The sequence below is a fragment of the Anastrepha obliqua genome, unplaced genomic scaffold (genome assembly GCF_027943255.1).
Source record: "Anastrepha obliqua isolate idAnaObli1 unplaced genomic scaffold, idAnaObli1_1.0 ptg000009l, whole genome shotgun sequence".
Lineage (NCBI taxonomy): Eukaryota > Metazoa > Arthropoda > Insecta > Diptera > Tephritidae > Anastrepha > Anastrepha obliqua.
In genome coordinates this window covers 5,609,574-5,626,383 of record NW_026562178.1, presented here as the reverse complement: position 1 = coordinate 5,626,383, position 16,810 = coordinate 5,609,574, and the positions used below count along the sequence as shown (strand labels likewise).

At 38.3% G+C, this 16,810-nt stretch overlaps 1 protein-coding gene across 1 annotated transcript in view; it reads left to right on the top strand.

The window, feature by feature from the left end:
* LOC129251226 (uncharacterized) overlaps nucleotides 1-3,288 on the top strand; it is a 32,845-nt gene extending 29,557 nt beyond the window's left edge. The window contains exon 2 of the mRNA XM_054890580.1: nucleotides 2,128-3,288. Coding sequence (XP_054746555.1) covers nucleotides 2,128-3,288 — 1,161 coding nt within the window. The remainder of the gene's footprint in view (nucleotides 1-2,127) is intronic.
* Nucleotides 3,289-16,810: the final 13,522 nt, after the last annotated feature.

Here is a 16,810-nt window from a genome sequence, read left to right as displayed (position 1 = left end):
AATTGTAGAAAGCTGGTATTAATATTATATAAAATCTTTCAAAAAAGTTTAAAGAATTTTCGTTTATAAAGTAATCAATGTCTTTATTTAGGAACCATTTGAAATCATCGGAATTAAATATGAAGCGTTTAGGAGCATCAAACTGATCGTCATCGCTCAATTTTAATGCTTCTACCATTTTTTGCTTTAAACTATAAGATAAACTTTTATCGAAAAATGCTAGAACCCCTGTTTCAGGACTTAAGTACCATAGATGATTCCGAAATTTTCTGAAAACTGCATCGGACAGATTTCTATCGATCGTTCTATATTGGTAAACAGATTTGATGAATTCAAGGTCTTGATTCGGTGCAGCTGCAGCTAGCGGTGCAGAGTACCAAAATGGAACATACACAAACACGACGAACAATGCTATGTCTGAAAACTTTGTTCATATGCTGCGCTTAACTTGAAACTGTCTCAAAAAATATACATTTTTAAGCAATAAAGTGCTTTGGACATCCATCGAGTGTGATCGAATGCCCCCGGTTTATAAAATTTGATTTCTTTTACATTCATTGTGCCCTAAAAATATTCTACTTAGCTCTAATAATTCTCGATAATCATCACGAGGTAGCGTAGTATTCAAGTATTCATCAATTTTCGAATTTATTTCTGATATTTTTTTCTTTTAAGACTTTTTTCAATTTATTTTTTTGTATAGATTTATAGTTGTTTTTAGCAATAGAAGGCCACTGACTTTGGGAGCGTCGCAAGAAAAGTAATCAAATTGGTAAATGATGGACACCTTAATGTGCAAGAAAAAACCAAACCATATGTTGGCAGAAATGCTTGTAAAAATAATTGAAAAAAAAAAAAAACATTTCATAGCAATGGACAAAAATTGATGAATTTTTTCAGAAATATTAGTTGATTAGATTCTGTAAATGGGAAAATGTTTGAATAATTTTTACTTGGCTCTGATCCATTGAGCCATGCATGACATTTTTATTTAAATCGATAGTACAGTCCATTTAATTTAATGTTTGAAGATTATTTCATGCAAATGTTGACCGCGACTGCGCTTCAAATGGTCCATCCGCTTAGTCCACATATAAAGGCTTTAATGTTGTCTTCCAATGCGTTAATTGAAGCAGGCTTGTCTGAATAGATGTGAGCTTTAACAGAGCCCCACAAAAATTAATCTAAAGGCGGTATATCGCACGATCTGGGTGGCCAATTGACAGATCCCGATCGTGAAATAAAATGTTCACCGAACTCGCCGCTCAACAAGTCCATTGTTACGCGTGCTGTGTGGCATGTGGCATGGTCTTGCTGAAACCACATGTCATGCAAGTCAAGCTCTTTCATTTTGGGCAAAAAAAAGTTGGATATCATTTCACGGTAGCGCTCACCATTCACAGTTACGTTACGATTCGCAGAATCTTTGAAGAAGTACGATCCAATGATACCTCTAGCCCATAAACCTCACCAAACTGTGACCTTTTCTTAATACATTGGTAGCTCTTGCAATTCTTCTGGCTGATCTTCACTCCAAAATCGCTAATTCTGCTTATTTATGTATCCATTGATCCAAAAATGAGCTTCGTCGCTGAAGACAATTTTTCGATAAAAAAGTGGATCTTCGGCCAACTTTCCAAGAGTCCATTCACCAAAAATTCTGCGTTGCGGTAGTTCCCTTGGGGGAACCTGTTATCCCTATAGGGCGCGTCCCCAGGTGGTGGATATGGGAACGGCTCCCAGATATGGAAGGTAGGAGAGTAGGTCTCCCGCGAACCACACAGGTCGAAGACGTAAACTTCGTTAAAAAAACTCCCTCAACCCAAGGTGTGACGCGACCCGTGCCTATTGGGTGGGTTTGGCAGCCGGGGGATAAAACTAGGCTGTCTTTTAACGGAGCCCTCCTGACACCAGGCCGCCTCAGGTTGTAACGGTGGCCTTACCATGGTATGGGGCGCTGCCATGGCGGACCGTTTATTTCCCCTAAATCCTCATTGGTCACCGCACATGGCGACATGTGCAGCCTTCTGGAAGGGCAGGTGACCGTACGAAACAGTATGAACAAACAAAAAAACTAACACAAACCCAAAACGAACGGATATACGGAGGCACCCATTGACACAACAGATAGACAAATGGACAACACGGACCGACACTAACGAACTGGGGAAGTTGGGAACTTCCTCAGAGGACGAACTCTTGGCCTCCAGCCAAGAGAAGGTTGATGGCAAAGCTGTGGGCCACAGCACGCCATCAACCCTAAATCAACCATCCACATCCGCTGATGCCAAGGGGCAAAAGCGCCAAAACGCTAAAAAAGGCCCGTCCGGGTATAAGCTTTACCAGAGGTCTCGAACTATTCTCGGAAGAATAAGAAAAAATGAGGCCGAAGGAAAAACTCATCCAAAGGACGCGGCCGATAAGGCAAGGTGCCAAAAGGTGGTCGATGAGTACCTGGCGTTCCAGGCCACCCAGAAGGCAGAAGCCGTGAAACGCAATCGTTCGCAGGACGAAAGCGACAAACCAACGAAGAAGCACAAAGTGTCGGTTCACACAGCTTTAATACCAAAACCAACCAAACGCTCATTTAATGAGGTGGCACGGGATCACCTGCAAATAGCGCTGGTTGACGAAATAACTAACCGCGGTAAACCTGCATCGGATAAGTGGTCCGAAATCGAGGCACGGCTGTCCCGCATTGTCGTCGATCACGTCGTGGCAAACCCGGAGGGTCATGTGCCAGGATTTGATTCAATGGAGGTGGTCCGCGGATGCAGGGTGATCAAGTGCGATGATCAACTCTCCCTTAACTTCCTGCAAACAGTTGTGGGCAAAATCCAGAGCGACTGGGAAGGTTTGAGGCTCAAACTAATCCCGGCCAGCGAAATCCCTCGACGGCCGAGGGCTCGCATCTGGATTCCGAACATGGAATTCGAAGCTAAGCAACTTATTCCATACCTGCAGGCACACAACCGCACTGTTCCGATGGATGACTGGAGCATCATCAAAGCGGAGGCTCCGCAAAAGAACAGTGTGTCCTTCCTTCTCCAAATATCGGAGGAGAGCATCGAGCCACTGGGAAAAGTGGACAATAAACTTCGGTTCGGCGTCAGGAAAACGCAACTGAAGATATTCCGATCTGCAAATCCGGAGGATGAACAGGACGAGGTGGACGGCGCCAACGAGTTGCTCACAGGCATGCAACTTGACGACGCCGCATCTACCAAAAACGATGGCGCTAATGAGCAGCACCCGGGAGTGCAGCTTGGCGACGCCGTCAAATTGTAAAGCGACCAGCAGCATGGGTCTCAAGGTTGTCCAAATAAACCTGCAGCACTCGCGGACTGCAACGGACAACCTAACCGTTCTCCTGGCGGAGGAGGACGTCGACATCGCTTTAATGCAGGAGCCCTGGGTGCGGAGCACCGAGGTGAAGGGGTTTACTGGGAACAACCACAACCTTTTCTACAAACGGACTGAAGGTAACCCCAGATCTTGTATTGTAGCTAAGAAACATTTGAACATATTTTTAATCCCATCATATTGTTCACAGGATGTGACGGCTGTGGAGGTAGAAGCCGCTGACGGTGTCGGCATCATATTGGCTTCCATCTACATGGCACATGATCGGCCAGCACCACCCGAGGAGGCTCGTCGGCTCGTGCGTGAAGCCAGAAACAAGAACCTGCTGCTCGGATGCGATGCCAACGCGAGGCATGCGTTGTGGGGAAGCTCCGAGACAAACGACCGAGGTGAGTCTTTATATAATTTTATTATTAATACTAACTTATCGGTATGTAACAAGGGTAACACTCCCACTTTCACCTTTCCTAGTACGGAGTACTTCAGAGGATGGGAGGAAGTGATTGATGTTACTCTACTGTCTGAAAATAGCTCAGTAAGGGTAGATAATTGGAGGGTATCCAATAAAAGGTCCTTTTCTGATCATAGTTGGATCCTGTACGATTTGGATCTTAAGGTAGATCCACCCCTACCGTATCGAAATCCTTTACGAACCAACCGGAAGAGGTTCAAAACTGTAGTAAACAAGAGGATAGGACAGACTCCTATCCCTCAAATCACTCTCACGGAAAACCTTGAGAGCAGGGTCATAACACTGGAAAAGGCATTCAGTAGGGCCTACAAAACGTCCTGCCCCATAAAATTTAGCAAAAAAACTCACCCTCCTTGGTGGAGCAGTGAGCTCTTAAAACTAAGGGAAAAATCTAGATCAACGTTTAACCTCAGCTACTCGACGGGAAATTGGGAATTGTACAGAGAAAGTCGGAGACAGTAGAAGAAGGCAATCAGGGCCGCCAAAAAAGAGAGCTGGAGGGAATTTTGTTCGTCAATCGAATCCACCAGGGATTCTGCTAGGCTCAGCCGTGTTCTTTCCAAAGACCACTCAATGGCTTCTTGGGTCAAGAAACCTGATGGAACTTGGACTGCTACAGCAGAAGAATCGCTAGAGCTTCTGCTAAACACGCATTTTCCGGGATGCAGTGCTTACGAAAGTGAGAGGGGAAACATTAGGCGGAGCCAATATAATCCACAGCATCTTGCAAATGAAATTATTACGAAAGAAAAAGTTGCATGGGCAATCAAATCTTTCTCACCCTTTAAATCTCCGGGGCCAGATGGGATCATTCCAAAGATGTTACAGGAAACCTTGGACTGTATCCTACCATGGCTAGAGGAAATTTTTAAAGCGTGTTTAAACTAAGGCCATATTCCAGATAGCTGGAAAATAGTCAAGGTCGTCTTCATACCAAAAGTAGGTAGAAGAGGACATGAATCAGCGAAGGACTTCAGGCCAATCAGTCTTTCGTCTTTCCTGTTAAAAACTTTTGAAAGACTTTTGGATACGCACCTCAGAAGCTCTTTGGAGAGCTCTGGTATATCAACTGCACAACACGCATACCTTAAAGGCAAATCTACGGAGACAGCGCTTCACGAGGTAATCGGAACAATAGAGGGCTCTCTAGAGAGCAAACATTATACCATGGCGGCGTTCTTGGATATCGAAGGCGCCTTTAACAATGTTAGCACACATGCCATCCAACGGGCGTTGATAGACCTGGAGGTGGACAGTTGCATCAGTAACTGGGTCATCTCCATGCTAGAAACCAGGATCATCAAAGCTAACATGGGTAACATCAACATAACCAAGAAGGTCCACGGGGGCACTCCACAAGGGGGAGTATTATCTCCACTTCTTTGGCTATGTGTGATTAGCAAAATCTTAATAAAACTTGATGGAGGTGGGGTAAAAGTGGTGGCGTACGCTGATGATGTGGTGTTAATGGTGTCAGGACTGTGTCCAAATACGATCAGTGGGATCATCCAAAGGGCGTTAGGCGAGCTTAACTCTTGGGCCACAGGATGTGGGCTAAGTTTAAACCCGCGTAAAACAGAACTTATGCTTTTTACCACCAGATACAAGGTACCAACTTTTACCCTACCAAATATCAACGGACAAACTCTGTCTTTATCAACCAGTGCAAAGTACTTGGGGGTAATTTTGGACTCCAAACTTAGCTGGAAGTTAAACATCGAAGAACGGGTAAGGAAAGCAGAAATTGCTTTATATGCCTGCAAACGTATGCTTGGAAGAAGATGGGGTCTTCAACCTAAGCATACATTATGGCTGTATAAGGCGGTTATACGACCCATTTTAACGTATGGTTCGGTAGTTTGGTGGAAAGCTCTAGGGAGAGAGTACAATACCAAATTACTCGGCAGAATACAAAGATCAGCCTGTGCAATAACGGTCGGTGCAATTAGATCATGTCCTAGAGAGGCTCTCAATGCACTGACACACGTTATTCCAATAGACCTACATATAAAGAAGACGGCAACCATGAGTGCATTTAGGTTAAATGAAGCGGGTCGCTGGAAAGGAAAAACTTATGGTCACGCTAGTCTGTTATCGCGACAAACTCAGTTATCCTCGGTGAGGACTGACTACATCGTCCCGATGGTAACGTTCAATAGGAATTTTGCCACTCTCTTTCCATCTAAAAAAGAATGGAATAAGGGATTCTCTCTAAACAACTTCGATACCACAGTCTATACAGATGGCAGTAAAATGGGCTGTGGTGTTGGAGCTGGTATATATTCTCATAGACTTGGAATTGAGAAATCTGTGCGTCTCCCTAATACCAGCAGCGTCTTCCAAGCGGAAGTACTTGCAATTGGGGAAGCCTAAATGGGCATCCCTCACAACACATACTGTCATAGTTGTAAACAACCGGAGGAAAAAGAAACAATCTTCCATTTCCTCTGTGAATGCCCTGCCCTATGGAAGGACAGAATGTTAACCCTGGGCAAACCGCTGTTCGAGAGTCTCGAGCAACTGTCTGGCGTAGACGTCAACAACCTAATAAGGTTCCTAAACCGCACAGACTGGATATAGTCCTGCTGCAAATAACTGTTAAACAATTTGGTAACGAGGATGTGGCAACAAAATGGTGCGGAAGCGCTAGTTGGATTCTGGATGAATCACCACTCTAACCAACCAACCAACCAGGTTGTTCGGCTTCAATTCTTGTACCAGCTGTATTTTGAAAGGCTTCACACCTAAATCCTTTCGGAGAATTTTCCACGTTGTTGAGTAACAGAGGCCCAATTGCTGCGAACGGCGGCGAATCGATAATTGATGGTCATCATTAACAGTGGCCGATACAGCTGCGATATTTTCTTCAGTTCGCACTCTACGTAAGCGTGTTGGTGGTTTGATGTCGAATAATGTAAATTTGGTTCTAAATTTAGTCACAATAGCTCGAATAGCCGCTTCAGTGGGTCGATTAAACTGACCATGAAATGGAAGAAGCGCGCGATAAACTTTCTTAACAGAACACGCATTTTTGTAATAAAATTCAATGATTTGCAAGCGTTGTTCGTTTGTAAGACGATTCATGGTTAAACTATAGACCAAACTGAAGATGTTTGACAGTGAAACAAAACACGAAACGTGCGTCAGCTGTTTAAATCAACTTTTTAAAAGGGTAATAGCTAAAAAATCACCCGATAGTTATATATATACACTGAAGAGCAAAACTGTAACAAAATGTAATACTTTCTATTTTAACATTTTTTTTGGCATGTTTTAACAAACCAAATATTTTTTTTGCATAACTTTATTGGAATGTATATTAGGGTGTCCGTTATTTACCAATTTCATTATTTTTCTTGCGACGCCCCCTATACTTTTAGTTTTCCGTCTAAGAAAAATTATCAGATCAAAATCAGCTCTTATTATTCAGAATAAACCTTGCCCCAAACACGATATATTTCCCATTTATATAACATGGGATTTTGCTACTTTTTGGAATAAACTTTTTTTTCCTCTAGCATGCTAATTTACAGCTATGAAAAATACATATTCTGAAGGCAATTTTAACTCTCTACAAAAAAGATCTCATATAATTTTTCGATAAATTGACTCCTTTAAAAGATAATCGAAGTTAAAGTTGAACTGTGTGTAAATTTCAGATTTTTTCACTTTTGCAGCAAAGTTATTACTGTTATAGCAAAATTCTGACGTTTATATAAAAAAATGATCAATTTCTATGGTATGAAGATGAAAGATGAAAAAATCCATAAGTCGAATCAAATTTATACCACCTAAGAATGCACGATTTATTTTAGTAAACATGTTTTAGTTACATTTTTTTTTTCTACTCGCTTACAATCTGGATTACATATTGTTTGTCATCTTCACTTCTTGCTAAAACGTTAACATATTCTTCCGACAATTTTACAGCTCTTTCTGCATTGTCATTGACTACTCTTAAATTTCTTACAATTTCTAAACCTCTCAAATATCCAGGATCTTCTACCCATTTACTGCTGTCTAATTGAAGAAAGCTGGTATTAATATCAAATCTTTCAAAAAAGTTTAAAGAATTTTCGTTTATAAAGTAATCAATGTCTTTATTTATGAACCATTTGAAATCATCGGAATTAAATATGAAGCGTTTAGGAGCATCAAACTGATCGTCATCGCTCAATTTTAATGCTTCTACCATTTTTTGCTTTAAACTATAAGATAAACTTTTATCGAAAAATGCTAGAACCCCTGTTTCAGGACTTAAGTACCATAGATGATTCCGAAATTTTCTGAAAACTGCATCGGACAGATTTCTATCGATCGTTCTATATTGGTAAACAGATTTGATGAATTCAAGGTCTTGATTCGGTGCAGCTGCAGCTAGCGGTGCAGAGTACCAAAATGGAACATACACAAACACGACGAACAATGCTATGTCTGAAAACTTTGTTCATATGCTGCGCTTAACTTGAAACTGTCTCAAAAAATATACATTTTTAAGCAATAAAGTGCTTTGGACATCCATCGAGTGTGATCGAATGCCCCCGGTTTATAAAATTTGATTTCTTTGACATTCATTGTGCCTAAAAATATTCTACTTAGCTCTAATAATTCTCGATAATCATCACGAGGTAGCGTAGTATTCAAGTATTCATCAATTTTCGAATTTATTTCTGGTATTTTTTTCTTTTAAGACTTTTTTCAATTTATTTTTTTGTATAGATTTATAGTTGTTTTTAGCAATAGAAGGCCACTGACTTTGGGAGCGTCGCAAGAAAAGTAATCAAATTGGTAAATGATGGACACCTTAATATGCAAGAAAAAACCAAACCATATGTTGGCAGAAATGCTGGTAAAAATAATTGAAAAAAAAAAAAATTTCATAGCAACAAATTGATGAATTTTTTCAGAAATATTAGTTGATTAGATACTGTAAATGGAAAAATGTTTGAATAATTTTTACTTGGCTCTGATCCATTGAGCCATGCATGACATTTTTATTTAAATCGATAGTACAGTCCATTTAATTTAATGTTTGAAGATTATTTCATGCAAATGTTGACCGCGACTGCGCTTCAAATGGTCCATCCGCTTAGTCCACATATAAAGGCTTTAATGTTGTCTTCCAATGCGTTAATTGAAGCAGGCTTGTCTGAATAGACATGAGCTTTAACAGAGCCCCACAAAAAATAATCTAAAGGCGGTATATCGCACGATCTGGGTGGCCAATTGACAGATCCCGATCGTGAAATAAAATGTTCACCGAACTCGCCGCTCAACAAGTCCATTATTACGCGTGCTGTGTGGCATGTGGCATCGTCTTGCTGAAACCACATGTCATGCAAGTCAAGTTGGATATCATTTCACGGTAGCGCTCACCATTCACAGTTACGTTACGATTCGCAGAATCTTTGAAGAAGTACGATCCAATGATACCTCTAGCCCATAAACCTCACCAAACTGTGACCTTTTCTTAATACATTGGTAGCTCTTGCAATTCTTCTGGCTGATCTTCACTCCAAAATCGCTAATTCTGCTTATTTACGTATCCATTGATCCAAAAATGAGCTTCGTCGCTGAAGACAATTTTTCGATAAAAAAGTGGATCTTCGGCCAACTTTCCAAGAGCCCATTCACCAAAAATTCTGCGTTGCGGTAGGTTGTTCGGCTTCAATTCTTATACCAGCTGTATTTTGAAAGGCTTCACACCTAAATCCTTTCGGAGAATTTTCCAGGTTGTTGAGTAACAGAGGCCCAATTGCTGCGAACAGCGGCGAATCGATAATTGATGGTCATCATTAACAGTGGCCGATACAGCTGCGATATTTTCTTCAGTTCGCACTCTACGTAAGCGTGTTGGTGGTTTGATGTCGAATAACGTAAATTTGGTTCTAAATTTAGTCACAATAGCTCGAATAGCCGCTTCAGTGGGTCGATTAAACTGACCATGAAATGGAAGAAGCGCGCGATAAACTTTCTTAACCCTAGAATCGTAAGATAGTTTTACCCTACGTTAATGCTAATATACGTAAATTTTACGTACAACACAAAAATTTAAAATAAATGTTCAACAAAAACTTATATATCTTCTGTTTTCATTTTAATTATTGAAAATACAAAGTTTTATGTTTCTTAAAGTGAATTATAAAAAAATGGTTATGGACCTAGTTTATGTTTTATTTTAGTAACAGTGTTTAAAAAACATCCGCTTTTAATAATATTTACATGGTCGAATATAAACAACATTCATAGCCATTGCTCTTCCGCTACTACGATGCACTGGATTGCTACTCCAAACATGACCATTTCTTCCCAAAAGTGGATTAGAACTGGATACATCTTCAATGTCATTTAGTTGTAGGTGCACAGTTGGTGCTGACTTCTGATTTTTTGCCGGGGGACCTATACTTTTTTTTTTCAGATGCCATATTTTGAGCGGACTCCACGGCTTTCATCAGTTCCTCTTCAAAAGTATTTTCCTGGAATTCAGGAGAGTAGTCTGGATCCTCCAAACTATCGTCACTGTCAAAATCAACTTCCTCTTCAAGGTTGTCTTCAGTAAAGCTTACATCGCTGTCAATACTGTCCAGGAGGGCTTCTATTTCTGCATCCGCAAGGCAACGACTTGAGTTTTCCATTATTTTCTTTTATTTCTCCTGAAAACCGCACGGAACATAAATTTCATTTACAAATATATATACGCTAATAACAAGACCACGTAAAACTTACGTACAAAAATGTATACGTTAATGCTAAGACCACGTAAAATTTACGTGCACACTTTTTTTTAAAGAACGATTAAAGCTAAACGCGAAGTAACAACTGATTTATGATTCACTTGTTAATGCAACAATAAAATAAAGAAAGCACTGCCAAGAGATCGTAGCGATAGCGCCAAACGGTAAAGTGTAACTGACTTTTTTTTGCGACATACACGTAAAATTTACGTATATTACGATTCTAGGGTTAACAGAACACGCATTTTTGTAATAAAATTCAATGATTTGCAAGCGTTGTTCGTTTATAAGACGATTCATGGTTAAACTATAGACCAAACTGAAGATGTTTGACAGTGAAACAAAACACGAAACGTGCGTCAGCTGTTTAAATCAACTTTTTAAAAAGGTAATAGCTAAAAAATCACCCGATAGTTATATATATACACTGAAGAGCAAAACTGTAACAAAATGTAATTCTTTCTATTTTAACATTTTTTTTGGCATGTTTTAACAAACCAAATATTTTTTTTGCATAACTTTATTGGAATGTATATTAGGGTGTCCGTTATTTACCAATTTCATTATTTTTCTTGCGACGCCCCCTATACTTTTAGTTTTCCGTCTAAGAAAAATTATCAGATCAAAATCAGCTCTTAATATTCAGAATAAACCTTGCCCCAAACACGATATATTTCCCATTTATAAAACATGGGATTTTGCTACTTTTTGGAATAAACTTTTTTTTCCTCTAGCATGCTAATTTACAGCTATGAAAAATACATATTCTGAAGGCAATTTTAACTCTCTACAAAAAAGATCTCATATAATTTTTCGATAAATTGACTCCTTTAAAAGATAATCGAAGTTAAAGTTGAACTGTGTGTAAATTTCAGATTTTTTCACTTTTGCAGCAAAGTTATTACTGTTATAGCAAAATTCTGACGTTTATATAAAAAAATGATCAATTTCTATGGTATGAAGATGAAAGATGAAAAAATCCATAAGTCGAATCAAATTTATACCACCTAAGAATGCACGATTTATTTTAGTAAACATGTTTTAGTTACATTTTTTTTTTCTACTCGCTTACAATCTGGATTACATATTGTTTGTCATCTTCACTTCTTGCTAAAACGTTAACATATTCTTCCGACAATTTTACAGCTCTTTCTGCATTGTCATTGACTACTCTTAAATTTCTTACAATTTCTAAACCTCTCAAATATCCAGGATCTTCTACCCATTTACTGCTGTCTAATTGAAGAAAGCTGGTATTGATATAAAATCTTTCAAAAAAGTTTAAAGAATTTTCGTTTATAAAGTAATCAATGTCTTTATTTATGAACCATTTGAAATCATCGGAATTAAATATGAAGCGTTTAGGAGCATCAAACTGATCGTCATCGCTCAATTTTAATGCTTCTACCATTTTTTGCTTTAAACTATAAGATAAACTTTTATCGAAAAATGCTAGAACCCCTGTTTCAGGACTTAAGTACCATAGATGATTCTGAAATTTTCTGAAAACTGCATCGGACAGATTTCTATCGATCGTTCTATATTGGTAAACAGATTTGATGAATTCAAGGTCTTGATTCGGTGCAGCTGCAGCTAGCGGTGCAGAGTACCAAAATGGAACATACACAAACACGACGAACAATGCTATGTCCTGAAAACTTTGTTCATATGCTGCGCTTAACTTGAAACTGTCTCAAAAAATATACATTTTTAAGCAATAAAGTGCTTTGGACATCCATCGAGTGTGATCGAATGCCCCCGGTTTATAAAATTTGATTTCTTTGACATTCATTGTGCCTAAAAATATTTTACTTAGCTCTAATAATTCTCGATAATCATCACGAGGTAGCGTAGTATTCAAGTATTCATCAATTTTCGAATTTATTTCTGGTATTTTTTTCTTTTAAGACTTTTTTCAATTTATTTTTTTGTATAGATTTATAGTTGTTTTTATCAATAGAAGGCCACTGACTTTGGGAGCGTCGCAAGAAAAGTAATCAAATTGGTAAATGATGGACACCTTAATGTGCAAGAAAAAACCAAACCATATGTTGGCAGAAATGCTTGTAAAAATAATTGAAAAAAAAAAAAAAATTTCATAGCAACAAATTGATGAATTTTTTCAGAAATATTAGTTGATTAGATACTGTAAATGGAAAAATGTTTGAATAATTTTTACTTGGCTCTGATCCATTGAGCCATGCATGACATTTTTATTTAAATCGATAGTACAGTCCATTTAATTTAATGTTTGAAGATTATTTCATGCAAATGTTGACCGCGACTGCGCTTCAAATGGTCCATCCGCTTAGTCCACATATAAAGGCTTTAATGTTGTCTTCCAATGCGTTAATTGAAGCAGGCTTGTCTGAATAGACATGAGCTTTAACAGAGCCCCACAAAAAATAATCTAAAGGCGGTATATCGCACGATCTGGGTGGCCAATTGACAGATCCCGATCGTGAAATAAAATGTTCACCGAACTCGCCGCTCAACAAGTCCATTGTTACGCGTGCTGTGTGGCATGTGGCATCGTCTTGCTGAAACCACATGTCATGCAAGTCAAGCTCTTTCATTTTGGGCAAAAAAAAGTTGGATATCATTTCACGGTAGCGCTCACCATTCACAGTTACGTTACGATTCGCAGAATCTTTGAAGAAGTACGATCCAATGATACCTCTAACCCATAAACCGCACCAAACTGTGACCTTTTCTTAATACATTGGTAGCTCTTGCAATTCTTCTGGGTGATCTTCACTCCAAAATCGCTTATTCTGCTTATTTACGTATCCATTGATCCAAAAATGAGCTTCGTCGCTGAAGACAATTTTTCGATAAAAAAGTGGATCTTCGGCCAACTTTCCAAGAGCCCATTCACCAAAAATTCTGCGTTGCGGTAGGTTGTTCGGCTTCAATTCTTGTACCAGCTGTATTTTGAAAGGCTTCACACCTAAATCCTTTCGGAGAATTTTCCACGTTGTTGAGTAACAGAGGCCCAATTGCTGCGAACGGCGGCGAATCGATAATTGATGGTCATCATTAACAGTGGCCGATACAGCTGCGATATTTTCTTCAGTTCGCACTCTACGTAAGCGTGTTGGTGGTTTGATGTCGAGTAATGTAAATTTGGTTCTAAATTTAGTCACAATAGCTCGAATAGCCGCTTCAGTGGGTCGATTAAACTGACCATAAAATGGAAGAAGCGCGCGATAAACTTTCTTAACAGAACACGCATTTTTATAATAAAATTCAATGATTTGCAAGCGTTGTTCGTTTGTAAGACGATTCATGGTTAAACTATAGACCAAACTGAAGATGTTTGACAGTGAAACAAAACACGAAACGTGCGTCAGCTGTTTAAATCAACTTTTTAAAAAGGTAATAGCTAAAAAATCACCCGATAGTTATATATATACACTGAAGAGCAAAACTGTAACAAAATGTAATACTTTCTATTTTAACACTTTTTTTGGCATGTTTTAACAAACCAAATATTTTTTTTTGCATAACTTTATTGGAATGTATATTAGGGTGTCCGTTATTTACCAATTTCATTATTTTTCTTGCGACGCCCCCTATACTTTTAGTTTTCCGTCTAAGAAAAATTATCAGATCAAAATCAGCTCTTAATATTCAGAATAAACCTTGCCCCAAACGCGATATATTTCCCATTTATATAACATGGGATTTTGCTACTTTTTGGAATAAACTTATTTTCCCTCTAGTATGCTAATTTAAAGCTATGAAAAATACATATTCTGAAGGCAATTTTAACTCTCTACAAAAAAGATCTCATATAATTTTTCGATAATGATTGACGATTGACTCCTTTAAAAGATAATCGAAGTTAAAGTTGAACTGTGTGTAAATTTCAGATTTTTTCACTTTTGCAGCAAAGTTGTTACTGTTATAGCAAAATTCTGACGTTTATATAAAAAAATGATCAATTTCTATGGTATGAAGATGAAAGATAAAAAAATCCATAAGTCGAATCAAATTTATACCACCTAAGAATGCACGATTTATTTTAGTAAACATGTTTTAGTTACATTTTTTTTTTCTACTCGCTTACAATCTGGATTACATATTGTTTGTCATCTTCACTTCTTGCTAAAACGTTAACATATTCTTCCGACAATTTTACAGCTCTTTCTGCATTGTCATTGACTACTCTTAAATTTCTTACAATTTCTAAACCTCTCAAATATCCAGGATCTTCTACCCATTTACTGCTGTCTAATTGAAGAAAGCTGGTATTAATATAAAATCTTTTAAAAAAGTTTAAAGAATTTTCGTTTATAAAGTAATCAATGTCTTTATTTATGAACCATTTGAAATCATCGGAATTAAATATGAAGCGTTTAGGAGCATCAAACTGATCGTCATCGCTCAATTTTAATGCTTCTACCATTTTTTGCTTTAAACTATAAGATAAACTTTTATCGAAAAATGCTAGAACCCCTGTTTCAGGACTTAAGTACCATAGATGATTCTGAAATTTTCTGAAAACTGCATCGGACAGATTTCTATCGATCGTTCTATATTGGTAAACAGATTTGATGAATTCAAGGTCTTGATTCGGTGCAGCTGCAGCTAGCGGTGCAGAGTACCAAAATGGAACATACACAAACACGACGAACAATGCTATATCCTGAAAACTTTGTTCATATGCTGCGCTTAACTTGAAACTGTCTCGAAAACTATACATTTTTAAGCAATAAAGTGCTTTGGACATCCATCGAGCGTGATGGAATGCCCCCGGTTTATAAAATTTGATTTCTTTGACATTCATTGTGCCTAAAAATATTTTACTTAGCTCTAATAATTCTCGATAATCATCACGAGGTAGCGTAGTATTCAAGTATTCATCAATTTTCGAATTTATTTCTGGTATTTTTTTCTTTTAAGACTTTTTTCAATTTATTTTTTTGTATAGATTTATAGTTGTTTTTATCAATAGAAGGCCACTGACTTTGGGAGCGTCGCAAGAAAAGTAATCAAATTGGTAAATGATGGACACCTTAATGTGCAAGAAAAAACCAAACCATATGTTGGCAGAAATGCTTGTAAAAATAATTGAAAAAAAAAAAAAATTTCATAGCAACAAATTGATGAATTTTTTCAGAAATATTAGTTGATTAGATACTGTAAATGGAAAAATGTTTGAATAATTTTTACTTGGCTCTGATCCATTGAGCCATGCATGACATTTTTATTTAAATCGATAGTACAGTCCATTTAATTTAATGTTTGAAGATTATTTCATGCAAATGTTGACCGCGACTGCGCTTCAAATGGTCCATCCGCTTAGTCCACATATAAAGGCTTTAATGTTGTCTTCCAATGCGTTAATTGAAGCAGGCTTGTCTGAATAGACATGAGCTTTAACAGAGCCCCACAAAAAATAATCTAAAGGCGGTATATCGCACGATCTGGGTGGCCAATTGACAGATCCCGATCGTGAAATAAAATGTTCACCGAACTCGCCGCTCAACAAGTCCATTGTTACGCGTGCTGTGTGGCATGTGGCATCGTCTTGCTGAAACCACATGTCATGCAAGTCAAGCTCTTTCATTTTGGGCAAAAAAAAGTTGGATATCATTTCACGGTAGCGCTCACCATTCACAGTTACGTTACGATTCGCAGAATCTTTGAAGAAGTACGATCCAATGATACCTCTAGCCCATAAACCTCACCAAACTGTGACCTTTTCTTAATACATTGGTAGCTCTTGCAATTCTTCTGGCTGATCTTCACTCCAAAATCGCTAATTCTGCTTATTTACGTATCCATTGATCCAAAACTGAGCTTCTTCGCTGAACACAATTTTTCGATAAAAAAGTGGATCTTTGGCCAACTTTCCAAGAGCCCATTCACCAAAAATTCTGCGTTGCGGTAGGTTGTTCGGCTTCAATTCTTGTACCAGCTGTATTTTGAAAGGCTTCACACCTAAATCCTTTCGGAGAATTTTCCACGTTGTTGAGTAACAGAGGCCCAATTGCTGCGAACGGCGGCGAATCGATAATTGATGGTCATCATTAACAGTGGCCGATACAGCTGCGATATTTTCTTCAGTTCGCACTCTACGTAAGCGTGTTGGTGGTTTGATGTCGAGTAATGTAAATTTGGTTCTAAATTTAGTCACAATAGCTCGAATAGCCGCTTCAGTGGGTCGATTAAACTGACCATGAAATGGAAGAAGCGCGCTATAAACTTTCTTAACCCTAGAATCGTAAGATAG